General features: G+C 33.4%; 2 protein-coding genes and 1 long non-coding RNA gene across 4 annotated transcripts; all 3 read right to left on the reverse strand.

Moving 5' to 3' along the window:
* Nucleotides 1–5,066: 5,066 nt before the first annotated feature.
* LOC145962391 (zinc finger protein 862-like) lies at nucleotides 5,067–12,584 on the reverse strand. The gene is made up of 2 exons (XM_083083455.1): nucleotides 11,544–12,584; nucleotides 5,067–5,405 (listed from the first exon to the last, which is right to left on the reverse strand). Exons 1-2 carry the CDS (start codon nucleotides 12,582–12,584, stop codon nucleotides 5,067–5,069), a joined length of 1,380 nt encoding a protein of 459 aa, XP_082939581.1.
* Nucleotides 12,585–17,288: 4,704 nt separating this feature from the next.
* On the reverse strand, nucleotides 17,289–18,005 carry LOC145963020 (uncharacterized). The gene is made up of 2 exons (XR_014436057.1): nucleotides 17,907–18,005; nucleotides 17,289–17,528 (listed from the first exon to the last, which is right to left on the reverse strand). It is a non-coding gene; the product is annotated as an uncharacterized LOC145963020 (long non-coding RNA).
* A 6,622-nt stretch (nucleotides 18,006–24,627) lies between these two features.
* Nucleotides 24,628–25,878, reverse strand: LOC145963211 (uncharacterized). Of its 2 annotated transcripts, none has more exons than XM_083084929.1 (5): nucleotides 25,721–25,878; nucleotides 25,429–25,599; nucleotides 25,240–25,350; nucleotides 24,906–25,176; nucleotides 24,628–24,821 (listed from the first exon to the last, which is right to left on the reverse strand). In XM_083084929.1, exons 1-5 carry the CDS (start codon nucleotides 25,783–25,785, stop codon nucleotides 24,765–24,767), a joined length of 675 nt encoding a protein of 224 aa, XP_082941055.1. In that variant the 5' UTR covers nucleotides 25,786–25,878; the 3' UTR covers nucleotides 24,628–24,764. The 2 variants fall into 2 exon arrangements, with proteins under 2 accessions (XP_082941055.1, XP_082941056.1); XM_083084930.1 differs by having other exon boundaries at nucleotides 24,628–24,806; nucleotides 25,721–25,874.
* Nucleotides 25,879–27,212: the final 1,334 nt, after the last annotated feature.

The raw sequence follows: 27,212 nt of genomic DNA on the forward strand, positions 1-27,212 counted from the left end.
TGGTGTATTGTATACTTTTAAATCTAACAATATACACCAATTAATACTGCTCACATTTTCACTCCTTTAAAAATACACAATCGACCCCGAACGCGCTTTTATCAGTAAAGCGTCGTCTACAATAGGAGTAAGAGTAATATTAAGAATAGAAGTATAGGAGTAAAAGGAAATAAAACTATTTTATTCGCTCATACGCTTACTCCAGCTCTTTACGCCCGCTTTTACTGCTTAATCTAGGCTTACTCCATGTATTATTTTTGACGATGCTTAAATAAGGTTATAAAGGGCATTCTACAATGACAGTAACCAATAGAGAAAGAATAATGAGACATCCATAAAAGGCAGTCTACAATGGCAGTAAGCAGTATAGAGTAAAGAGTAAGCTTTATGGAATTACTTCACTCTTGTCTACAATGACGGGACAATGCGAGTAATGATTAACCAATCAGCGAATAGACCACCTGAAACTGTAGACAGTGACAGAAGACAGTGATACGAGGTTGGTCGCTGACAGTAAGATAAGTAGGAGTATGAAATGGGAATTGCCCATTTCATTACTCTCAGTCTTACATCACTAAAAACAGTATAATCTCTACTCTTACAACTTTGTTACTGCCATTGTAGATAGCCCTTAAGAGATAAATAAGTTTTAGTATTTCGCGGTTGTCATACAGCAAAATTGATATCAGAGGATCAACCTGATATTGCCCAATTTCCATCCCGAGAGGATAAAACGTCTTATGGCTGTCCACAGGAGCTATCAGGATCTTGTCTTATTCAAGATTAACATGTAAGATAGTTTAAAGATATCTCGTCATAACAGTGCGTAGATGAACAAAACGCACTCTCTATAAGACATGCCAAAGAAAGAAAAATAAAATATGCATATATGTAACTCAAAATGAAATTCCATATAATAATTTCAGTACTTGGTTCCATATAATGTTCTTACATCACAAAGATATATCGATCGACAAATTCGAAAACGTACTCATCTCTCATACACGTCGTTATTCTTTCCTTTCACATCTTTTCTAAACGTCTTATCGCTATCCATAGGAGCTATCAGTAAGACCTTGTCTTACTCAAGATCAATATAGGATAATTTGAGGATATCCCATCATAACAGTGCATAGACGAGTAAAGCGTATTCTCTATAGGACATCCATAGGAGCTATCAGTAAGACCTTGTCTTACTCAAGATCAATATAGGATAATTTAAGGATATCCCGTCATAACAGTGCATAGACGAGCAAAGCGTATTCTCTATAGGACATCCATAGGAGCTATCAGTAAGACCTTGTCTTACTCAAGATCAATATAGGATAATTTGAGGATATCCCATCATAACAGTGCATAGACGAGTAAAGCGTATTCTCTATAGGACATCCATAGCAGCTATCAGTAAGACCTTGTCTTACTCAAGATCAATATAGGATAATTTAAGGATATCCCGTCATAACAGTGCATAGACGAGCAAAGCGTATTCTCTATAGGACATCCATAGGAGCTATCAGTAAGATCTTGTCTTATTCAAGATCAATATAGAATAATTTAAAGATCCCATCATAACAGTGCATAGACGAGCAAAGCATATTCTCTATAGGACATCCATAGGAGCTATCAGTAAGACCTTGTCTTACTCAAGATCAATATAGGATAATTTTAAGATATCCCGTCATAACAGTGCATAGACGAGTAAAGCATATTCTCTATAGGACATCCATAGGAGCTATCAGTAAGACTTTGTCCTACTCAAGATCAATATAGGATAATTTGAAGATATCCCATCATAACAGTGCATAGACGAGTAAAACGTATTCTCTATAGGACATCCATAGGAGCTATCAGTAAGACCTTGTCTTCTCTATAGGACATCCATAGGAGCTATCAGTAAGACAAGGTCTTACTGATAGCTCCTATGGATGTCCTATAGAGAATACGTTTTACTCGTCTATGCACTGTTATGATGGGATATCTTCAAATTATCCTATATTGATCTTGAGTAGGACAAGGTCTTACTGATAGCTCCTATGGACAGCCATAAGACGTTTTATCCTGTCGGAACGGAAATTGGACAATATCAGGATGATCCCGAGATCAATTTTGCTGTCTGGGCACAAGATATATTATAATACTAGCAAGTACAAAGCAATAAGATTATCTCACAGACGCGCCGTGAAATAAGTAAAGAAATAGCGCATATACAAATGCGCGACGCATGAAACAAATGAATAAATGCTTATAGTGCTTCATTTTTCTGCGATATGTGACAACAGTTGGACACGCAGTCAGCATGTCTCGTAAGTAATAAATCAAATTATTATTATTTCTATTTCATTATCTCATTTCAATAGGAAAGTATTAATAACTGTTAATTTTAACATAACTTATAAGTATTTGTTTACTTTTACAGAAGAACCAAGAGGCTCAACCGGCGATTAATGATTCTGCAAATATACAGCAAATATTGCAGCAAGTGGTGCAGGAGCAAAAGCTTCAGCACCAGTAGTTGCAATATTTGCTGCAGCAGCAGCATCAGCAGCAGCAGCAGCCGCAGCCGGAACCGCAGTTGCAGCCGCAGTTGCAGCCACCGTCGACACCGCCACCGACACCAACGTATGTAATAGTATGTATTATATATTATTTATTTTAAATGAATCATTTATTTTGCATGGATATTATAATGAACATTATTACTTATTTGTGTAAATGTTTATTTTTCAGATGTACGAAGAAGAGGACCCGGCAGCCGGTCGCGTGCTCGATGGTATGCCCGGCGACAATTAATGGGCATACGAGGTGGCCGCGTAGGAAATCAGAGCCGCAGCAGAGCCATCTTCCGAGGCATGAGGGGCCGCGGCATGCTAATAAAAAATTATTTTCATTAATTTTAAATTAAAATTAAAATTATAAAAATAATAAAATATACTAACTTCAATAATACATATATAAAATAATTATTTATGTCATTTTCTTCCTTCACCCTCCAATTTACATATTCCCCCTTTTTCTATCTTTCAGATATAATATAACATTAATTAAAATGTGATACAATAGGGCTCCGGGCGAAGGTCCACACTCTAAAATAAAAAACCTAACGCGCCTTTGGTGATATCTCACGGGTGATGAGGAAAATCAACATTCATTTATATTATTTTTATATTATTGTCACGACGCAAACGTATAAGTGGTCAGTATACGTTTGTTGTCGTTATTATTGCAAATATATCGTTACGCCCGCGGAACAACTTTGATATATCGCAGCGCGCACGATGCTATCGTTCGGCACATTCATTAGTTATTATATATTATATTATATAGTATGTATGCATTATGTGTGTTATATATTAGTGATTTTGAGATATGTATATTTAAATTATCAAATGATATATAATAATTATAAATTATAAAATTTTTACAAGTTTTTCTCACAGAAAATTAATCGATCACAAAATAAAAAATCAATAAGTATATAAAGTATATGATGAATGGTGTTAATGTCATAAGAAGACTGAGAAAAAACGTTGAAAAAGTAAAAAAATATAATTAATATTAATAGTGACTGCTTTATATTCAAAAAATATATATTAATAGATTTAATATATATTAATAATTATATTAATAAATATATAATAATTATATTAATAATTAATATGTTCTTTTTCTTTGCATATATTTATTTGTATGTGTGTATACATACACAAATAAGTATATGCAAAGAAAAAGAACATATTAATTATTAATATATATTAAGTATTTTTTGAATATAAAGCAGTCACTATTAATATTAATTATATTTTTTTACAGTCTTTCAACGATTTTTCACAGTCTTCTTGTGACATTAACACCGTTCATTATGCACTTTACATATTTATTGATTTTTTATTTTGTGATCGATTAATTTTCTATGCGAGAAAAGCTTATAAAAATTTTATATTTTATAATTATTACATACCATTTAATAATTTAAATATACATCTCAAAATTATTAATATATAGCATATATACAGGGTGTCCCATTTTAAAAGTTCCACCCTCATAACTTTTTTAATTTTGATTGTAGAAAAAAATGTTTCAGACAATAGTTATATGGCTTAAAGGGGGCCATCAGATGGTGGCAATGATTTGATCTTGGAGAGTCATTCGAAGATCACGTGAAGGTCACCGTCAATTTCTTAAATGGAACTCTCTATATTTTATTGCATATTCTTGTAGCTTATCTCGAGGGCTTTCCAAAACACTATAATAAAATATTTTTCCCTCAAGTACTTTTTGAGTTATAAGGCTTGAAATAATTTATTAATTTTACATAAACCGTAAAATATCTAGCAAGATATTCATTTTTCGATTATCTTATCTTAATACTTTTATGTACAAAATAATGAGAGGAATCGATTGGTGTAAAGAAAACACATAGTTGTTTTTGAGAAAAAATATGTAATTTGCAATTAACCATTACATACTTTTTTTTAAATAACTGTGTTTTCTTTACACCAATTGATTCCTCTCATTATTTTGTACGTAAAAATATTAAGGTAAGATAATCGAAAAATGAATATTTTACTAGATATTTTATGGTTTATGTAAAATTAAGAAATTATTTCAAACCTTATAACTCGAAAAGTACTTGATGAAAAAATATTTTATTATAGTGTTTTGGAAAGCTCTCGACATAAGCTATAAGAATATGCAATAAAAAATAGGTGGTTCCATTTAAGAAATTAAAGGTGTCCTTAACCTCACCTTAACGATGCCATCCAAGGTCAAACCAATGACACCATCTTATGTTCCCCTCAAAACCATACAATTTTTGTCGAAAACGTTTTTCTCTAAAATGCTTAGTTTTTGAAAGAAAAGGGGTGTACGGGTGGTCTAGGACACCCTGTATATATACACAGGGTGTCCCTGAATGGTCTGTACAAACTTTGTGAATAAGTTCCAGGGACCTAAACAAGCAGAAAATGTCCCATAAATATGGTCGAAAACGCTTGCTTCTGGAGTTACGACGGTTCGAAGTTTTCCTGCAATAGCTGGAGAAATTATCACGTCAAATCACATAGGTGTTACAAAACTGTGGAGAGGACCCGCTCCACGATCCGCTCGACGAGATTGAGCGACGGGGCGGGATCCATCGGGGGCCCCTCCATAACAGATGTTCTTTCTTTGGGAGGATCCTCCCGGGAGGGTGACATCCCAGGAGGGTACTCCTCTACTTCCATAGCGTCCCCGCCAGTATCTATCTCGAAAGGCGGGATACGGCAGGGTGGAGGTGAGGCCCTTTTAGCCCTATAGGCCCGAAGGGTCTCTTTGGCCTTCAAGAGCCTCACCTCCTCTTCTAGGCGCCGGATCTTCTCCTGGGCCTCCTCGACCAGGTCACGCGCAGCGCGAAGCTCGCGCCGCGCCTGAGGGCCCCCGCTTCCCGGTCACCCGTTACGCGAATCGTGGCGCGGTGAACAGGTTTGGCAGTTTGGAGGCTGCCACAGCCCGCCGCGAGGCAGCCCGGAGCCAGTGTTGTTAGACGGGCCAGGTTTTCTCGCACATGCGCATTGAATATGATATCACTGAAGTTAATCGCAATGAAATAGGGTTCTATATTCCCTCCCATTGAATCTTTTTTAAATTATTAAAAAATTTTAAATATAAAATATAATATAAAATAAAATATAATATAAAATATAATATAAATTAAATATAAAATAAATATAATATTTTAAATATAAAATTTTAAATATAAAAAATTAAAAATATGAAGTATAAAAAATTTTGAATTACAAATATGAAATATAAGAAGAAACAAAATTCTATAATGTATGCAAATTACGAGTTTAACGAATTTAATTTGTATAATTTATGATTTAAAATATTGATCAATATTATAATATATATATTATATAATATATTCTATAATACGATTTCTTACTATATTTTATAATACTATTACTATTATATTTCTATAATAATATTACTTATTCTAAATATTCATAATATAAAATGATGATAAGAGATACAGAAGATTATAATGAACACAATTTTATATAAATTAAAATTTTTTATTAGGCAGAAATTAAAGAATACCAACATTTGTTGCGTGGGTAAGGAAAACTGTCAAAAACCTTACCAGTATTCATAACATAAAAATACATCTTCTTTCTAACAAAAATATATATTTAATAAAAATAAAACTAGACATTTCATTTGATCAACAAAAAGTAATATATATATATATATGTATATATATATATATATATACAGGGCGATCCTGAAAAACGTTATGTCTTTAAAATGACGTATTCCTGACACCATTCTAAGACAATTTTTCCTTTACCAAAATTTGATTTGAAGCGTAGTTTTTGAATTATGAGCAAAAATAGTTAGTAAATCACGCGTCGGGTACAGAAGGCAGGCAGGAGCGGCGCGGCGTGCCGCGAGCGCGGGCGCAGCTGACCGCCCGACGGGTGATTATCACCGCATGAGTCGCTAACTATTTTATCTTATAACATAAAATTATGCTTTAAATAAAATTTTGGTAAAGAAGAAAATGTCTTAGAATTACGTCAGAAATACGTGTTCCTTAAAATAACGTTATTTTAATAATGAAAAGTTGTTCCGGATCGCCGGCCGTCCGACGTTGCAATCAGCTGATTGCTACACGCGATGTGTGTATGGCGGAGTGTGTGCGTAAGAGAGAGAGAGAAAGAGAGAGAGAGGGAGGGTAGGAGGGACAGACATTCATACACACGCACGCACTTTTTTTCTCGCTCTCTTTCTCTCTTTTACGCAACACTCATACACTCTCTCATTCAGTCTCTCACTCACACTCTCTCGGTCACTCACTCACTCACTTACCTGCTTACTCACTTGCTCACTCACCTTGTAGCAGCGTAGCGAATCTTCATGCTATGTATTGTTGTTATCTGCTGCACGGTTATGATTGCTAGAGATGCGCGACACATCGAAATTTTTTCGATTATTAGTCTCACACTCGATTGACACAATACAGATTACACGATAACGAGTTTACTGTTTATTCACTCACTATTGATTTATCGATACCAAAAATTACTTTCAAAGAAACGCGAATGCAAACAGCACATGACTCGACGTGAAGCGACGGACCGCGGAGACTGCGCGACCACAAGAGTTATGTTGCCAGAAACGCGACACGCGACATCTAACAAACGACTTGCGCGTGGCGCGTGATTGACGCGAGATAAGACGAACGATCGGCTAAAACCTTCGCATTGCGAATGCGGTAGAAAACATGAAACGTATAATGACATACTTAAAAAATTAATTATTTATTATAAATAATAACTATTTCTAATTATAATAAATAATTATTATTTTAAAAAGCATGTGTTGTACGTTATTACGTTTTCGAAATTATTGCATTCACGATGCAAGATTTAAGTCAATCGCAAGAATAATGTAATTTTAATTACGTCGCGTGTCGCGTTTCTGGCAACATAACTCTTGTGGTCGCGCAGTCTCCGCGGTCCGTCGCTTCACGTCGAGTCATGTGCTGTTTGCATTCGCGTTTCTTTGAAAGTAATTTTTGGTATCGATAAATCAATAGTGAGTGAATAAACAGTAAACTCGTTATCGTGTAATCTGTATTGTGTCAATCGAGTGTGAGACTAATAATCGAAAAAATTTCGATGTGTCGCGCATCTCTAGCAATCATAACCGTGCAGCAGATAACAACAATACATAGCATGAAGATTCGCTACGCTGCTACAAGGTGAGTGAGCAAGTGAGTAAGCAGGTAAGTGAGTGAGTGAGTGACCGAGAGAGTGTGAGTGAGAGACTGAATGAGAGAGTGTATGAGTGTTGCGTAAAAGAGAGAAAGAGAGCGAGAAAAAAAGTGCGTGCGTGTGTATGAATGTCTGTCCCTCCTACCCTCCCTCTCTCTCTCTTTCTCTCTCTCTCTTACGCACACACTCCGCCATACACACATCGCGTGTAGCAATCAGCTGATTGCAACGTCGGACGGCCGGCGATCCGGAACAACTTTTCATTATTAAAATAACGTTATTTTAAGAAACACGTATTTCTGACGTAATTCTAAGACATTTTCTTCTTTACCAAAATTTTATTTAAAGCATAATTTTATGTTATAAGATAAAATAGTTAGCGACTCATGCGGTGATAATCACCCGTCGGGCGGTCAGCTGCGCCCGCGCTCGCGGCACGCCGCGCCGCTCCTGCCTGCCTTCTGTACCCGACGCGTGATTTACTAACTATTTTTGCTCATAATTCAAAAACTACGCTTCAAATCAAATTTTGGTAAAGGAAAAATTGTCTTAGAATGGTGTCAGGAATACGTCATTTTAAAGACATAACGTTTTTCAGGATCGCCCTGTATATATATATATATATATAAATTATATACAGGGTGGGCCATTTTAATCTATGCACCCAAATTTCTTTGTACCTAAGACAGATACGGAAAAATGATTCAGACAAAAGTTTTATGGTTTCGAGGGGGCCATAAGATGGTATCATTGGTTTGACCTTGAAGAGTTATTTGAAGGTCACATGAAGGTCACCTTTAATTTCTTAAATGGAACCTACTATTTGTCATTGCATATTCTTGTAGCTTATCTCGAGAGCTTTCCAAAACACTATAATTAAGTACTTTTTTGTTAAGTACTTTTTGAGTTATGAGGCTTGAAATAATTTCTTAATTTTACATAAACCGTAAAATATCTTGTAAAATATTCATTTTTCGATTATCTTACCTTAATACTTTTATGTACAAAATAATGAGAGGAATCAATTGGTGTAAAGAAAACACATAGTTGTTTTTAAGAAAAAATATGTAATTTGCAATTAACAATTCCATATTTTTTCTTAAAAACAACTATGTGTTTTCTTTACACCAATTGATTCCTCTCATTATTTTGTACATAAAAGTATTAAGGTAAGATAATCGAAAAATGAATATTTTACAAGATATTTTACGGTTTATGTAAAATTAAGAAATTATTTCAAGCCTCATAACTCAAAAAGTACTTAACAAAAAAGTACTTAATTATAGTGTTTTGGAAAGCTCTCGAGATAAGCTACAAGAATGTGCAATGACAAATAGTAGGTTCCATTTAAGAAATTAAAGGTGACCTTCATGTGACCTTCAAATAACTCTTCAAGGTCAAACCAATGATACCATCTTATGGCCCCCTCGAAACCATAAAACTTTTGTCTGAATCATTTTTCCGTATCTGTCTTAGGTACAAAGAAATTTGGGTGCATAGATTAAAATGGCCCACCCTGTATATTCATAGAATTTTTACTTCTAACAGAAAACAACAAAACAAAATCAATAATCTGTATATTTAATTATATATATTATAAGTAATAAATAATATTATATTATATTTCATACTAAAAAATGTTTTAAATGATATGATTGCACTGAAAAAAAATAATTGCACATTAAACATTTTAGCAAGGTGATTCATTTAGCACTACTTCAAGATAAAATAAACTAAAATACCACATATTTCAAGATAAAATAAACTAAAATAAATTTGGAAAATAAAACAATGCTATTTAATTGGAGCATACTTTAAAAAAAGGAAATCAATAAAAATGAATGTAATGCCTACAAATCTATGAAATTAAAATGAATACATTAAATAAGTAAAATGAAAATAAATAAATTAAAATAAATAATAAATAAAATGAAACATAAATAAAATGTGAAAATAAAATTAATTATTGCATGTATCTGAATATAAATTTTGTGCATTATGTAGTTCCAAATGTCTTGAATCAACTACAAAATTTGTACAATTAATTTGTTCGGACTGGAAACTTGACCGAATTTTACAAATAGCAGAAATGGTATCATTAGCTAAATGATTTTTTTTTTTACATTTAACATCGGTAACTATAGAAAATATCCGTTCTGCTTCAGCATTAGAATGCGGCAAAGAAAGTACTGCTTCTATTAATAATTCTAACTGTGAGAACATCTTCTCTTCATCAAAATCTTTAAAATCTAATATTTTTCTCCACATATCATCTATTTCTAAGGAAGCTAACTCTTCTTTTTCGGAATTAGTAAAAATTGTCGGTAATATATTTCATTCATATGCTAATTTTGTAATATCAATATTTCCAATTTGCAAAGCAATATAAGATAAATCTCTGATTCTATCTGTATTTTCATAAAGAGCAATTTTGGCTTCTAAAAAATTCAATTGTTTAAAAAGAATATCTTTATATGGTAAACGTTTTATCATTTCTTTAAGCGCTGTTTTATAAAACTCTAAACATTTTAATTTAATTTCTTTTGCGCATTCTAAAGACTGTACATTTAAAAAATTCTCACACTCTGGTCCCACATATACAGGGTGAGCCATTTTAATTAACGCACGCAATTATTTCGGAAATAAAGCATTTTAGAGAAAAATGTTTCAGACAAAAGTTTTATGGTTTCGAGGGGGCCATAAGATGGTATCATTGGTTTGACCTTGAAGAGTTATTTGAAGGTCACATGTAGGTCAACTTCAATTTCTTAAATGGAACCTACTATTTGTCATTGCATATTCTTGTAGCTTATCTCGAGAGCTTTCCAAAACACTATAATTAAGTACCTTTTCGTTAAGTACTTTTTGAGTTATGAGGCTTGAAATAATTTCTTAATTTTACATAAACCGTAAAATATCTTGTAAAATATTCATTTTTCGATTATCTTACCTTAATACTTTTACGTACAAAATAATGAGAGGAATCAACTGGTGTAAAGAAAACACATAGTTGTTTTGAAGAAAAAATATAATTTGCAATTAACAATTCCATATTTTTTCTTAAAAACAACTATGTGTTTTCTTTACACCAATTGATTCCTCTCATTATTTTGTACATAAAAGTATTAAGATAAGATAATCGAAAAATGAATATTTTACAAGATATTTTACGGTTTATGTAAAATTAAGAAATTATTTCAAGCCTCATAACTCAAAAAGTACTTAACGAAAAGGTACTTAATTATAGTGTTTTGGAAAGCTCTCGAGATAAGCTACAAGAATATGCAATGACAAATAGTAGGTTCGATTTAAGAAATTGAAGGTGACCTTCATGTGACCTTCAAATAACTCTTCAAGGTCAAACCAATGATACCATCTTATGGCCCCCTCGAAACCATAAAAGTTTTGTCTGAAACATTTTTCTCTAAAATGCTTTGTTTCCGAAATAATTGCGTGCGTTAATTAAAATGGCTCACCCTGTATATCAGTCAGATCTTTGATATTTTTCTCATCGTCTACATTTAAAGTAGCGATGTGCGTCAAAGCCTCTGAAGTTACAAAATTTTTGGCTAATTGATAAATTAATCGATTACTATTATCAAATAAACTATGAATTAAAATCTTGCGAGACTGAAATAGAGCATTAAAATTATTAAAATAATGCAAGCAATATTTTAAAAATAAAAAGTAAGCTTTAATAGAATTATTATTTAACAATATTAAAATATCTTCGGCAGATTTTGATTTATCTTCTAAAACAGCTAAAGTAAAATAACTTTTTAATACATCCCAATTTTCAAGTAATCTAGTAACACATTTGTGCAAACATAACCATCTAGTATTTGACAACTTTAAAATCTTTCTTCTTTCAACGTGAAAAAGATTTTGAAATTCTTCTAAAATTGCAGATCTCTTAGCACTGCCCGAAATATAAGTAGCAACCCCTCTAATCAAATTTTCACAAAATGGTGGTAATTTCTCACAGGCTTTACTTGCTATAATCGCGGAAGAATGGCAAATACAATTTAACATTATTAAATTCGGTACCTCAAATTTTGAATGTGAATAAAAAGAATTATTACATCCGATCATTACTGACGCATTATCACTTGCCATTCCAACGATATTCTTTATCGGAATTTTGTTATTTTCTAAAAATGTTTTAAAAGTTTTAAACATATTCTTCGCGGTACAATTTGCGGCATCTAACGCTAATAATTCTAATAATTGTGTTTTTACTTTTTTATTGTTTGGTGAAACATATTGCACAAGTACACACATAAATTTGATATCTGTGATATCGGTACTTTCATCTATTAAAATAGAAAATTTACGCGTTTTTAAAATTTCAATAATTTTTTCTGTTTCTCTTTTTGCAATTATTTCTTTAACAATTTGGGTGCACTTAAGTCGGCCCAATGTAAGATCTCGTACAATTTCAGGCTCAGTACAAATATTTTTAATTAAAGGAACTAAATGATCTACAGTGCCAAAAGCAATATTATGTTCCGCGAAAAATGATGCTAATATTATTTCCGCGCGTTTTACTTTATTCTTATGCGTAAGAGTATTGATATCAGGAAGGCTTTGACCAGTTTTATTAAGACTGTTTACTTTTGTTATATGTTTGACCGATTGTGAGTGAGCAACTAAATTTGTCTTACAACACGCAATACTTTTATTACAAATATTACAAAAAGCTTTATTCGGTTCGGAATGGGGAGCCAACCATCCTTTAAAAATATTTTCATCTAACCATGAATGTTGAAATACTCGGACTCTTTGTTTTCTAATGACTTCTTTACTAACATTTACATTTGGATCCATATTGCACAAAAATTATAATAGTTTCTTTACTTACCTAATAGTACCTTTAACCCGTCCTCTGCGATCCCGCCAAAACTAAGGAGCTCCGTGCACCCATTAAATACGTGACTGTCGTCAACGTGAAACGTCATCATTACGTCATGCGCCATTACGCATGCGCGAGAAAACGTGGCCCGTCTAACAACACTGCCCGGAGCCTACCCTTGAAAGTGGTCTTCAAGGAGCCCGAGCGCACCGCAACGTGCTCGACAGCCCCCATCTCCTCCAGTACGATATTAAGAAGGGAGTCCACAGTTTCGTCTGTGTACTCCCTCATCAAATCGCCGGCGGAGGGGATCTTCCCCGCGGTAGCTCCGAAACCCGTTTCGAAGCGCCCCGCGAGGACGTCCCTCTCCGCCTCCACCTTCTCATGCTCGCGTTTGAGCAACTCGAGCTCCCTGCGGACCCTCTCCACCCCGACCCACGCGCCGGTGGTGGGGGGGCGCTCGCGTCCTTTCTTTTGGTGTCCCCCTAAGGACACAACTCTATTTGTGTCCGAGGACATGTCAGAGAACGGCATCATATCACCGCTCCCCGACATGTCGTCGGACAAGTCCATCTCCGAAAGGTCCACAGGAGTGGTGGGTCTTTTCCTCATCTTGGAGGACAGCGGTCCAGGACGCTTGAACACCGCGTCCCCGGCCGCTGCCTCCACTCGTGAAGGACCTGGGGTGAAAGGCCCTGGACTGGCCCGCGCCCCAGCGTCCATCTACGGGCTCGATCATCGCCCGGAGCTGCCATCTCCGCCAGAACTCTTCCGCTTAGTTGCGGAAAGAGCCTTCGCCAACCCTTTAGCCATCACGGAGATCGCCAATTCTCCCCCGGAGCTCTCCGGAAACTCCGGGGTAGCCCGACGTCTGATGATGACGGGGAGGGGACCGGGACAATATCCCCCGCACCCGCCGGGCCCTGGGAGTCCGAAACCCCTGGGCCGGTACGTTTCTTTTCCTTTGTTGCCATTCACATAGTGTAAAGGAATTTGGTTTTCTGTCGGGGTTTTCCTTCCCTTAGGACACGCCGTCCGGAGGCTAACGGGCTGTCCAGACCGGGTTTTTTATCAAGTTTTTCCTTCCTCTAGGTGCGCTCTTAGACCTATCCCAGACTTGGGATGGGAGCTCCCTCACCACGACAAGGTGGCGCACCGACGGGGGAGAGCTAAATCGATTAAACTTCCTTTATTCAAAGACGTTATTATATTTATATATTATATATTACTCACCGAAAATGTTCTTTGAATACTATTCTTTTTTTTTTTGGAGGGGAAATCCACCTTATGGATACCCCGTCCGACGGGCCAGCCGGCCGTTCAAGGCAAGTTGACCCTTCGTGTCTAACGGGGTTATGCTGGACTCTCCCGGCCTGCCCATCCAGACCGGCCAGGCCTACTAGCTAAAACTCCTCGGAACCGTCTTGGCCGCTTATTGTCCAGTTCGAGAACCGCTGCGCATTCTACCTAGCTGAACCGGCTAGCGCATGTATATGCGCTGTTTCCTCTTTCTTCTATACCCTGCTCTCCACCCTTATGTCTTTGTTTTATATTGTCTCTCTTCAGGATCATATGATCTTGGATCATAGATAAGTCTATCCGGTAAGTATGAGATAAGTGTAGGTATGAATGAGTGGGTGGGTAGGTGAATGTATGAATGTGTGAATGTATGCGTGAATGAATGTTAAATGAATGTAAGAATGAGTGAATGATCAAGTGAATGAATGAATGAACGCCTGTATGAATGAACGGATGGATAAGTGAATGAATGGGTAAGTGAATGAATGAATGAATGAATGAATGAATGAATGGATGTATGAATGTATGTATGAGTGAATGAATGAATGAATGAATGAATGAATGAATGATGAATGATTGAACGAATGTTTTAATTAGTTTATTTTAAGTTAATCGCTTCCTATTTCTTCTTCTGAAGAAGGTTCCGCTTCTGCTTCGAACTGTCGTTCTTGTTTTTCTTTTTTTAGTATGACCTTTTAGGCAAACCGGTGTGCCGCTGACTAGTTATCCTTACTCGTTACTATTTCTTTTGCCAGGGACTTAAAGGTAAGTTCATCTATTGGGATGTTGATTCTTTCTAAAAGTTTTCTCCTCTCTTCGGTCCATGCCTCGCATTCTATAAGAGTATGCTCTGCTGTATCTCTTTCGTTACTGGTGCAATGAGGGTAAATATCTGTATTCGCCTTTCCAATCCTATTCAAAAAGGCGTAGAAGACTCCATATCCCGTGAACAATTGGGTAAGCCGAAAGCATGTTCCCGTGTCTTCTGTTAATCCATTGTTCCCATATCGGTAGTATGGCTTCGCGCGTGCGCGCTCCTGCCTTGCTCTTCTCTTGCAGATACTTCTTCCACTTATCTAGTAATCCTTGTTTCTCTTTGTTCATAATCTCTCTATCTTCTTTCTTACTCCCCGTATTTTCCATTTTAGTATCTCTTATTTTTTCAAAATCTCATTGTCTAGCTTCTATCATCAGGTGATAGAGCGGAATTCTCGATAGCATCGCCGTTGCATCCAGGGATACCGTCTTATACGCGACTATCATACGTTGGGATATATTTCTATGTAGTCTTCTTAGTGTATCCTGTACTTTGCCTTTAACTATTGCCCTGTGGGCCCACACAGGGGCGGCATACAGAATAATAGACGCCAATACATTCGCGTACAAATGTCGCTTCTTTTCTGTGGGTCCACGGAGGTTAGGCATAAGGCGCCATAATGATCTGGTGACCTTTGTGACCTTATTGTCGACGTATTCCATGTGTTTCCTGAAGGTAGCTTGTCATCTAGCATCACGCCTAAATACTTCATGACTCTCTTAGATTTGACTACTTCATTATCGACCGTGATAGTTATCTCCGATGGTATTTTCCTAGTAGGAATGAAAATCACTATTTCTGTTTTAGAACTAGATATTTCTAATTTGAGCTCTTTTATCTGTCTTATTGTGCGTGCTATTTGTAATGTATCTCTTCTCTTAGCGCTTTCTACAGATCTGCCCATTGCTACGACATTGTATCGTCGTCATATGCCATCAATCGGCATCCACTTTCTGTATTAGCTCTTAAAACCTTATCGAAGGTTAAATTCCAGAGCAGGGGCCCTAGGACTGATCCTTGGGGTACCCATGCTGGGGTACCACTGCTCTAGTCACAGTGTTTCCGTCCTTATTTACATATATTAATTCCCTATTAGATAAGTAGTTATAGATAATTAGTTGTAAGTATTCTGGGAACCTCTTCTCTCTCATAGCCGAGCAAATGTCAGCCCATTGGAGAGAGTTAAAGGCATTAGAGATGTCTAAGCCTATTGCTATAACTACTCTTCCGTCTCGTTTGTGTGTGAGTTCGATTAACTCTCTCAATTCGATTATCGCGTCAACAGTTGATTTCTGCCTTCAAAACCCATATTGGTTCGGGTTTAGATTAGCTTCTGAGTGTTCTTCCATCCAGTTTGTCAATCTATCGACTAGTACCTTCTCAAATATCTTACTTACTTCTGATAATAAGCATATTGGCCGAACCTTAAGGCGCTCGGGATCTATTACACCTTTCGGAATAAGAATCAACTGTGACTTCTTCCATTGTGTCGGAAAAATTCCATTTTTTAAGCATATAGTGAATCCTTTAGCCAGGTGTTCCATCATATCATCATTTATATACTTTAAATACACGCCTTTTCTTCACTATGCGAAATATTTCCTGAGTCGTAATGTCATATTCGTTTCTCCATTGGTCTGCCATATCTATCCTTTCTTTTTCCTTCTTCTTTTTCGGGAATAGCGAGTCCAGTGTATCTTCGAGGACTGTCGTGTCCAAGGACTCCGTCAATGTAGGTGAGTTACGTCGTAGCTTATCTAGTACAAGTCTGTAGAGGAGTCCCCAAGGGTCCTCCTCTATGGACTTTATGAGATCTTGCCAAGCTTCCGATTTCGCTTTGTTTATTAAATTCTTCAACTCTTTCTTGACTTTCCTAAATTCTTTTTCTTTTTCTCTTTCCAAGTCTTGTACTCTATCCCTCTTTCTTCTATATCTTTTCCATATTCTTCTTAGTCTATACACTCTCTTCTTTTGTCACTGATTTCTTGACCCCACCAGTACATTGCTTCCGTCTTTCTGAATTTTGTTGACTGTCTCGGCATCACAGAATCGCATGCTCTTCTAAGTATTTCGTCTATTCTCTCACTGGCTTCCTGAGGAGTATGTTGGTATTTCTCCTCAAAGTCCTTTGTAGAGTACTCCCAGACGAGAGTTGATTGGAATAAATCCGGATCGAATTTGGAGAACAACCATGCGATTCTCGTATTTCTTTTATTTACATCTAATAATCTGCCTATTTTAATAGCGAATGTAATGTACAAATGATCTGACATCGATAACTCTTCTTTCTCTACTTTCCAATTCTGTAGTGAACTGATCTAGTCTGCTGAACACCATGTGACATCGACAATCGATGTTCCTTGTGGTCTAATGCACGTGGCATCTGGACTATTATTCACTAATCTCAGATCTAGGAGATTAGTTAATTCTATCAGCTCCTTTCCTCTTCGGTCTTCAATTGAGGCGAACCATACAGGGGATTTAGCGTTATAGTCCCCGCATACAATTACTTTATAAACTTCTTTTTTAACAAAACAGTTATAATGGCAATACGAGTCGAGTGTCGATGTTATAACACATTTATTTATAATACAATCAAATAAATATTGATATTAAAGCATACAAAGAGAGGATAGCGAACGTTTCGACCCTATTTTTGGGTCATCTTCAGCGCGAAAGTATATAATAAAAGATAATATAATGAAAAAATATAATAACAAAGTGTTTTATATCGGAGTCTGTTACAAAGGGTGCTGTCTAAAGCGATAATAAATGTCTCGGTATCTCATTATCTTGACGATGCCTACGTAAAAACAAAGGACAAAAGTAAAATAAGTTAAATAAATAATGTAATTAATATGAACAAAGAAAGAAAAAGTACTAAATTAAACATGAAATTACGAGATTGAAATGTTAATTTATTAAAAATGATCTAAATATAAACTGAACATAAAGTCAAAGAAATAAAATAAATAAGTCATAAATAAGTTAAATAAATAATATGACTAATATGAACATAGAAAGAAAAAAGTACTAAGAATTAAACATGAAAATTACGAGATTGAAATTATTTTAATGTCAATTTATTAAAAATGATCTAAATAAACTGAACATATAGTCAAGAAATAAAAATTAAAAGGTTAAAAAGATAAGAAGTTAAAACTACGGAAATAAGACTTACTTCCAGGCATCGAAGATAATGACGCGCCGAGGAGATGAATAGAGACAACTTAACATCTCCGAAGACAAAGATCGACTCGTCTTTAACGGATAAATGTGACTTATATATAAACGGTAAAGAGAGTCAAATAATGTTTCAGATAAAAGTTGTATGGCTTGAAGGGGACCATAAGATGGTGTCATTGATTTGACCTTGAAAAGTTGTTTGAAGGTCACGTGAAGGTCACCTTCAATTTTTTAAATAGAATCCTATTTTTTATTACTTATTCTTATAACTTATCTCGAGAGCTTTCCAAAACACTATAATAAAGTATTTCTTCATTGATTACTTTTCGAGTTATGAGGCTTAAAATATGTACAAAATAATGAGAGGAATCAATTGGTGTAAAGAAAAAACAGTTTAAAAAAAAAATGTAATTGTTAATTGCAAATTACATATTTTTTCTTAAAAACAACTATGTTTTTTCTTTACACCAATTGATTCCTCTCATTATTTTGTACATAAAAGTATTAAGGTAAGATAAATCGAAAGATATATCGAAAAATGAATATTTTACTAGATATTTTATGGTTTATGTAAAATTAAGAAATTATTTCAGGCCTCATAACTCGAAAAGTACTAAATGAAGAAATACTTTAATATAGTGCTTTGGAAAGCTCTCGAGATAAGCTACAAGAATAAGTAATAAAAAATAGGGAGTTCCATTTAAAAAATTGAAGGTGACCTTTACGTGACCTTCAAACGACTTTTCACGGTCAAACCAATGACTCCATTTTACAGCTCTCTTCGAGCCATATAACTTTTGTCTGAACCATTTTTTTCTAACTCTAACAAGGGGAGGGCGCGACCTTCGGAACACCGATTTGAATAAAATTTTAACTGTGTATAGTACTCGATTAAAGAAATATTTGAGGAAAACGAGAGGACGCACCTCTCAGTCGTTTTTGAAAAAAAACCAACTTGAAAATGGAGGGTACCCGATTGACCACGTCGCCAATTGGCCAATTCAAAATAGGACTCTCTGATTGGTTAATTGTTGCTGGTTACCCTAGGCACAGGTTGGTATAATTGAGTGTGGTCAATCGCAACGTGGTCAAACGGGATACTCCCCTTAAAAATATGTCGTATCTTGTATACCGGTGAATTTAGACCGATCATCGAGTAAGCGGCGTAACTCGGGTGGTAAAGCCTACTAGGCGAGACTACTATGTTGCTGGTCACAGGTTCGATCCCGGACTGTGGTAGTTTCTTTTTTATTTTTTTTTCATTTTTTTTAACGCGAAAGCTGCAATATTTTTATAAAATAAAGTTAATTTAATAAATAAATTTATTTTTTTGTTTTTATTTTACATTACGAAAGCAATTTAATTTATTTACGATACGTCGTTAATTTATATTCAATTTCATAAAACCTTACAATTTTATACATTCTATTCGATATTAACCAAAAAAATCAATTAAATAATTACGCCACTATTTAAATTTAATTATAATTTAATACGAAAAATATTTAAACTCATTGTCAACTTCGCTCCAACCGTAACTTGTACAAGATGTACATGATGATGATAGTGAATAAAAATTTTAATACAAAAATTGTTCGCAATTTTACATTAAATAATAATTATATTTAAATAGTGACGTAATTATTTAATTTATTTTTTGGTTAATATCGAGTAGAATGTATAAAATTGTAAGGTTTTATGAAATTGAATATAAATTAACAACGTATCGTAAATAAATTAAATTGCCTTTCGTAATGTAAAATAAAAACAAAAAAATAAAATTATTTATTAAATTAACTTTATTTTATAAAAATATTGCAGCTTTCGCGTTAAAAAAAAATAAACAAATAAAAAAGAAACTACCACAGTCCGGGATCGAACCTGTGACCAGCAACGTAGTAGTCTCGCCTAATAGGCTTTACCGCCCGAGCTACGCCGCTTACTCGATGATCGGTCTAAATTCACCGGTATACAAGATACGGCATATGTTGATTTTTTTCAAAAACGGCTGGAAGGTGCGTCCTCTCGCTTTCCTCAAATACTTCTTTAATCGAGTATTATACACAGTTAAAGTTTTATTCAAATCGGTGTTCCGAAGGTCGCGCCCTCCCTTTTTAAGTAATATCGAGATATTTGATTGACAAAAATAAAATGTGACACCCTGTATGTGTGTGTGTATATATATATATATATATTTGTCAATGTAAAATCTTGTGCTCTTCATATTTGACTTTAAAAAAGGCATAGTTTTATTAAGCGTATAGTTAATAATTAAAGTCTTAATAAATGTACGGTCATCATATGTGACAGTAAGATAATTATTAAATTTTAATTCTTTTGTTCCAGAGCGGCGGATGTGTCAGGGGTTGACATCATCATCTGCGCTTCACTTGGAGAGCGGCTGCGTGTATATTCCAAAGGTATCTTATCTTTTTGCTACGCTCGCTCTTGCAGACTTATAAGCCTCTTATAAGACTTATTAATTAAATTTATTACAACTTGCATTATTAATTTTATTCTTTATAGTTCATTAGTAATATGCCTATATACAGGGTGTAACTGAAAAAGCACCCACGGAGCAAACAGCGTTATTCCTGATTAAAAATCGAGTCGAAAAGTCCTGAACCATTTTGTGCTATAATGCTTAATAAGGTGGTAATTATTGAGTAAAGTTGCGCCAATAAGCACCGACCTTTAGCCTACTTGTCGAAATTTTCTTTAAGGAAATGCTTTTGACGGACGAAATATGATTTTTAATGCAAAATAAAGTTCTTCGCATTATTACAACGCATAAGAATATTGCACGATAGCGGCATGACATAGCGCCGTAGCAGTGGATTAATATAAAGCAATCGTGCTAACTTTGTGTGATTATCGCACGTGAGAACAGACATTAGGATAGTACTGATAGAATATTGATATAGTATTTTCTCTGGTTATATAGAATAATATGAATAATAAGTTGATTGATTATATAATAATAGAGCAAAATTTAAAGAGTAGAGATATACATATAGAGTAGCATAGTGATTATATATTCAAAGTGAAATTTTTGTAACGGAACGTAACAGGATGGTAAGCAGTAGTTTTGAAGTGTTGGATATTAAATTTCTTCGTTAGTTGTCGTATTAAAACAGACAAAAAATTGGTACCTGATCTGTTAAAATAGCTCGAGGAGCACCGTAGATGCAGATAAAATCTTTAGTAAAAGCATCAGCTATAGTTAAAGATGTAGCTTCTGTTACGTCCCGCTAACAAAATTTTTATTTAATTATAACTCATAAAGGCCATACTTATTTTATATACATACAAGTTACTACAATTTTATATACTACATTTTACATATTACCTACACAATTTACTAAAAAGGGGATCAATACGCTATATTATAAGCCTAAAAAGTTATCTTTCAAATAATTGCATTATTTTCCTTTATACAAAGAAAAGTCAGTTATATCCAAATGTTCTTTATACTAAAATTACACTACTTACGTAAAAGATCATTAAAATTAATATTAGAGCATTATAATAAATAGCCACTTTGATCTTCTTATACATTTTTATTAAAAACGTAGTTTGTAGTGTCACGTCCCGCCAATTTTCGAAACATTTTCTTTTCCTTTTCTCTTATAAAATTATAAAGTCCGTTTAGCGCAGTTTGAATTACGCGCCAACGGCGCGCCATGACACATAACTCCAGCAAGCGCCGAAGCGCGGCGCTCCGTTAACTTATCCTACTCTCTGAGCCACGAAGGTAAAGTAGAGAACCATAGACATAGTAAGTATAGACCGAGCATCCATTGTATAAGCGTTAAGTATACGAAAAGAGAGACAAAAGATATAAGATGTGTTTCTTTCTCTTTTCAATGTCGAAGAAGTGGGGAGCACTTCTCCTCATCTCCTCGCGCCGGTTCGTTTCCCCTATTGCGCTATAAAATACATAACCAAACATTGTGTGATGGTTTTTATAAGCAGTGAACATTAATCTTAAAATATTTAAAATGGTTAATGCGTGTTGTGTCTGCGGGAAAGAAACAAATCCAAACGAAAATCGTACATTTCATTGGTAAATTTTTCTTAATGAGTATATAAAAAATTGTATGCATATAAATTATTAAGAACACATTAAAATTAAAATATTTCAAAAATATTTTCTTAAAAATACTAACTAAAAATATATTTTTTAGCTTTACGAAAAATGCAGACCTTAAACAAATTAAAAAAATCAAGTCATAATTTGCCTAAATAATAATCATTATTTATTGACCTTGAAACAGAGTTAATTTATTATTACGCATTCTTAGCCTATTAACATTATTTTGAAATTGTTCACTTTCATAATGTAAACGTACTTCTAAAAACTTTTTTAAAATTAACTTAATAACTTGGCGGCGATGATCAAATAACGGAGATTGATCTAACATATGAGAATCATCAACAAAAATTTTAGTTGGCATAAAACGAAAACATTGACAAATTAAATATTCTATAATATTTTTCTTTGAAAATAAAATACTTCTATTATGCCTCAAAATTTTCTCAGCCACTTCACATATATTAATTACATCGCTTGAAGCTTCAATTAGGCCTCTTCGATTTTGGAGGTCAACATTTGTCATATGATTCTTCCGCAGTAGAAGTTTGCTTACATCCTCTGAATATGTATTTTTATTTCGCAACTTATCACAGCATGTTTGACAAGATAATTTACGCTCTATATTTCTTATAACAAATCCTGCAACGTATTTGATAATATCTCTCGCGTATTCAGAGGGATTATAATTGCTTGACATGAAATAATCATGATCGAGAAGTACATTTTGGAATAAATTATCACTGTCGGCATCGATGTTTTCATTTTTTGTACATTTATCACCTGTCTCGGAATAATTTTCAGATAACGATAGTAGTGTTGTGTCATCTTTAGGCACACAATTAGCACTAAGAGGTACCGATACTTTCGCTAACTGTAAAATCTTCCTATACGAAGCTTTAAATAGCCTTACGCTAGGATTATTATTCCAGCCTCCCATTCGTCTTATTAGTGCAAAAAACGTTTCAACGTGATCCTGTGACAGTTTATAAGTCAAGAAAAAAGTTATTTTGTCTTCGGATAATAGCTGCTCAGCTAAAGTAATAACGTTTTGCAAACAAATTGTAAAGCCTATAAAACCAGTCCTCACATTTGTTTGTAAAATAGGTACATCATTTATTTTTAAATTAGCAATATATTTTATATAATTTTCTACTTTACTCTTTAAAATATTTATATTTGTTTTGGTAATTGCACATTTTAATTCAGTTTTATTATATAAATTCCGGGAATTCAATAAATCAAAAATATCATTAAAAGTTTTACAAAATTTTGCTGTAGCAGAAGCCCCTTTGAAATTAAATTCTGAGTCTGTTTTTATCAGTTTCCTATCAACTTCTGCATGAAGTAATGCACCACTAACGCTATTACTTAAAACCTGAGCAGCTAGATTCACTTTCATTTTTTCGTTATGAAAATGAATGTGACGACGACGAATCTTTACTGCAGGATGCAACCCTTCAAATTCTATAAGTCTGATCAATTTTACAATAAAATTCCAATTTATAAAATTACCTTCTCCATCACGAATAATACCAGATTTTGCAAAATTATTTCGAACAAGTTTTAACATATGACACGGGTCATAAAAAATATATACTGGTTTTTGTGTACAGGGATGTTCAAAATACGACTTTATATTTTTTCTATCGTGTTGTTTTAAGCAAGCTCCTAATTTTTCACACATTGTAATATTCGCAGGAGCACCGTCAAACGTAACACTTCGAACGTCTATCTCGTTTTCATGAAGATAACGTAAAATTTCGCTTAATATAGTCACTTTCTCTTCAGCCATTAAAGATGCGATAAGGTAATATGCAATAGGAATTTTAAAATTTCCATATATATTGACAAGCATGAAAACAAGAGCTTGACTAGCTTCAGTTTGACTAGTGACTCCGTTGCCTAAATCGACAAAGCCTAAAACTCCTCCATTCACAAATTCTATTTTTTTTCTGATACTCATTTCGTCAAAGACTAAATTAAAAATCAATTCTTTATTTCTTTTTTTGGCTTGGTTGATTTGATTACGAATTTCTTGTATCGCCTGCTCACAAATGCCTGGTTCATTATTTAAATTTCTCATCCATCTCCGGAGACTAGTTTCGTGAGGTAAGCATTTTAAAAATGATGATCTAACGTACTTATAAGCAGCTGGAGAATGGAAGTGCAGGGTAACCGCAAATGTTTTTAATTTTTGTGTATAATTTACATTTCGCTTCTTCATAATCATTTTTCTAATAACTTCTTCTACATACGGAGGCACTATATCCTATAAATTATAGATAAAAATGAATTTTTGTTATAGAAATAAACATTAGGTTAAAAAATCAAACAATAAATATAAACTTTTGCACATATTGTGCAAAATCAATATATTTTCTAAATATTTTGATAATAATTCTACAAAGACTTTACAAAATTATCATTTTTGAAAAATGATTAAATAAAAGCAATTGAAAAAAAAAATATATATATATATATTTTTTTTAAATAAAAGCAATTTTAAAAAATATTTAAATTTTTAAACTTAAATCTGTTTACATAAACAATTGTTTGTTCATATATAAACAGGAATATGTTTTCATAATAGGAAACATACACTTGTTTATATTTACACAATTATTTGCCCTTATAGTTGATTGCTCTGTTAAATATAAAACAGGAATAGATAGAGCATCGTACATCATGATTAGTATAAAATAATAGAGAAAGCAAAAACTATTAAAACATCAAAGTTTTTCCAACCTTGAAGGTCGTTTATTGTTGAGTGAAGTTTGCTGACTCCATAGTTGGATCTGTCTTTATAAAAAAAATCTTTTATAAAAAAAAGTATTTTTATCTTTGTTAATCTTATTTTTATCTTTAATGAATAAAATATTTTTTAGCATTATTACTTACTTTTATAGCATCTATACTACTATTTGTTAATAAGCGCTTATTTCCCAGAGATTTCAATAAGCTTTCTAAATTGCAAATTTTTTTTCTAAAACGTTGGCATGTTTCCATAAGATATTTATTTTTCTTCCTACTATATATTGTTGACCTGACAAATGTATTCCACGCCTCATCAGATGTAAAGTTGCTTCTTGTTAAAGTTGCAACTTTATTATTTGGAAGATTCAAATAAATTTTTTTATGTGGCACATTTTCATTACAGATATCCATTTGCCTATAATTAAAAAATTTCTTGAATAAAATTAAATTGACATATGTAATCACTACTTACAAATACACATTACTAATTTTCCTCTTTCTAATAACAGTATTCGTGTTTTGATTTAAACAGTTTTCGTCTTCATAATCATTTATCTGCTCATTTATTTCCCTGTCTGTTAAACTGTTTCTAAAAAAAAGTATAAGATTTAATATTAAATGTATAAATAACTCCATTAATTCTAAATAATGATAAATTGATATTTACCTATTCTCCTTATTAGGTATTGCAATTGAAAGTAGACGTTTCCTTTTTGTAATGTCATGATTAAAATCATTTTTAGAAAAATGATCACTACAAATACGAGCAGATGAATAACTGACAATTTTACCAATTGCTTCAAACCATTTCTGTTTAAGGTCTGCATTTTTCGGAAAGCTAAAAAATATATTTTTAGTTAGTATTTTTAAGAAAATATTTTTGAAATATTTTAATTTGAATATGTTCTTAATAATTTATATGCATACAATTTTTTATATACTCATTAAGAAAAATTTACCAATGAAATGTACGATTTTCGTTTGGATTTGCTTCTTTCCCGCAGACACAACACGTATTAACCATTTTAAATATTTTGAGATTAATGTTCACTGCTTATAAAAACCATCACACAATGTTTGGTTATGTATTTTATAGCGCAATAGGGGAAACGAACCAGCGCGAGGAGATGAGGAGAAGTGCTCCCCACTTCTCCGACATTGAAAAGAGAAAGAAACACATCTTATATCTTTTGTCTCTCTTTTCGTATACTTAACGCTTATACAATGGATGCTCGGTCTATACTTACTATGTCTATGGAGAGAACATTAGGGCCAGCTTGGTGATGCGGGGGTGAAGCACTGGTGGGGAGGGGGATTTGATCGTCGGCCATGTTTGTATGGGGCACTCATGCTGCTATCTACCGGACGATGCCAGCATTATTTGGAGTATCGAGGTGGAGGGAGGAGGGTGAAGAATCGGAGTATAATGACAAGCAGTCATCGCACAAAAAGTCCGTTGTAAGCACGTGTTGTGATTTTGGAGAATAAAAAATATAATTGAGACGCATAAGAATATTATAAAAATGGTACATTGTATAGCGAGAGGATGTAACAATAGATCATCGAGAAAATCGAAGAAGCAGGAGGAAATAGAAAAAATACAAAAAATATCATTTTTTACGTATGTATATAACAAAGGCATATATATGTATGTATGTCTATAATAAACAAAAATAAATAAATTAAAATTTTTTTTGAATCATTTTTATAATTATTACGAAAACTTCTCACCTTTTTATTTATTTATTTTCTTTATTTATTTTTTTTTAATAGCTATCCGGTAGACAAAATTTATATATATATAATTATATATAAATGATAATATAATATACCATATATAAAATATGTCCATAAATATAATTACAGTCAACCAGTATTATATAAAATTATATGTAAAAATTATATGTAATAATTATATGTAAAAATCATTTATTAAAATGATATAATTATATAATAGCTTATTGTATATATATAAAATGATATATAAAAAGATGTTTACCGGAATATACTTAAAAAATATAGGATAAAATATAATCTAGAGAAAATGTTTATAGTTTTCCCAAAAATGAAATAAAAAGAAAAGCTTGGTGTACAGCTATAAATATAACAGAAGCTTGCATAACACAAAATTCAACATTATGTTCGTTGCATTTCCAAAAAGAAGATTTCTATGGATCTTTTGAAACACGCATATGTTTAAAAGAAGATGCAATTCCTTTTGTAAAACTTTTAAAAATTAGATTAATTAATTATTTATTAAACGTAAAAAAATGTATTACAAAAACGTTGCATGTTAATATTTGTAGTTAGAAGAAGCATCAACATCAACATTGTGCAAGAAACAATGCACCAGAAAATTAGAGACAGACGATGATAGCAGACCACTTAAGAAAAGTAAAATTCTATGATGCCTGTACTTATGGATCAGATTGTTGATCAGACAAAAATAAC

The sequence above is a fragment of the Camponotus vicinus genome, unplaced genomic scaffold, assembly GCF_025532165.1.
Source record: "Camponotus vicinus isolate PSW18456_S1 unplaced genomic scaffold, iyCamVici1.0 SCAF_12, whole genome shotgun sequence".
Classification (NCBI taxonomy): Eukaryota; Metazoa; Arthropoda; class Insecta; order Hymenoptera; family Formicidae; genus Camponotus; species Camponotus vicinus.

Excerpts from the sequence above, each read along its gene's own strand:
- LOC145962391 (XM_083083455.1), bottom strand. The coding sequence starts at position 12,584 with ATGGATCCAAATGTAAATGTTAGTAAAGAAGTCATTAGAAAACAAAGA. Across the intron at positions 5,406-11,543 it reads GATTACTTGAAAATTGGGAT|GCGCGGCGCGAGCTTCGCGC; the intron begins GTATTAAAAAGT and ends GGGGGCCCTCAG.
- LOC145963211 (XM_083084929.1), bottom strand. The coding sequence starts at position 25,785 with ATGGTTAATACGTGTTGTGTCTGCGGGAAAGAAGCAAATCCAAACGAA. Across the intron at positions 25,177-25,239 it reads AAGAGGAAAATTAGTAATGT|GCAAATGGATATCTGTAATG; the intron begins GTATTTGTAAGT and ends TTTTAATTATAG. Across the intron at positions 24,822-24,905 it reads GTAGTATAGATGCTATAAAA|ATTTTTTTTATAAAGACAGA; the intron begins GTAAGTAATAAT and ends TTTTTATAAAAG.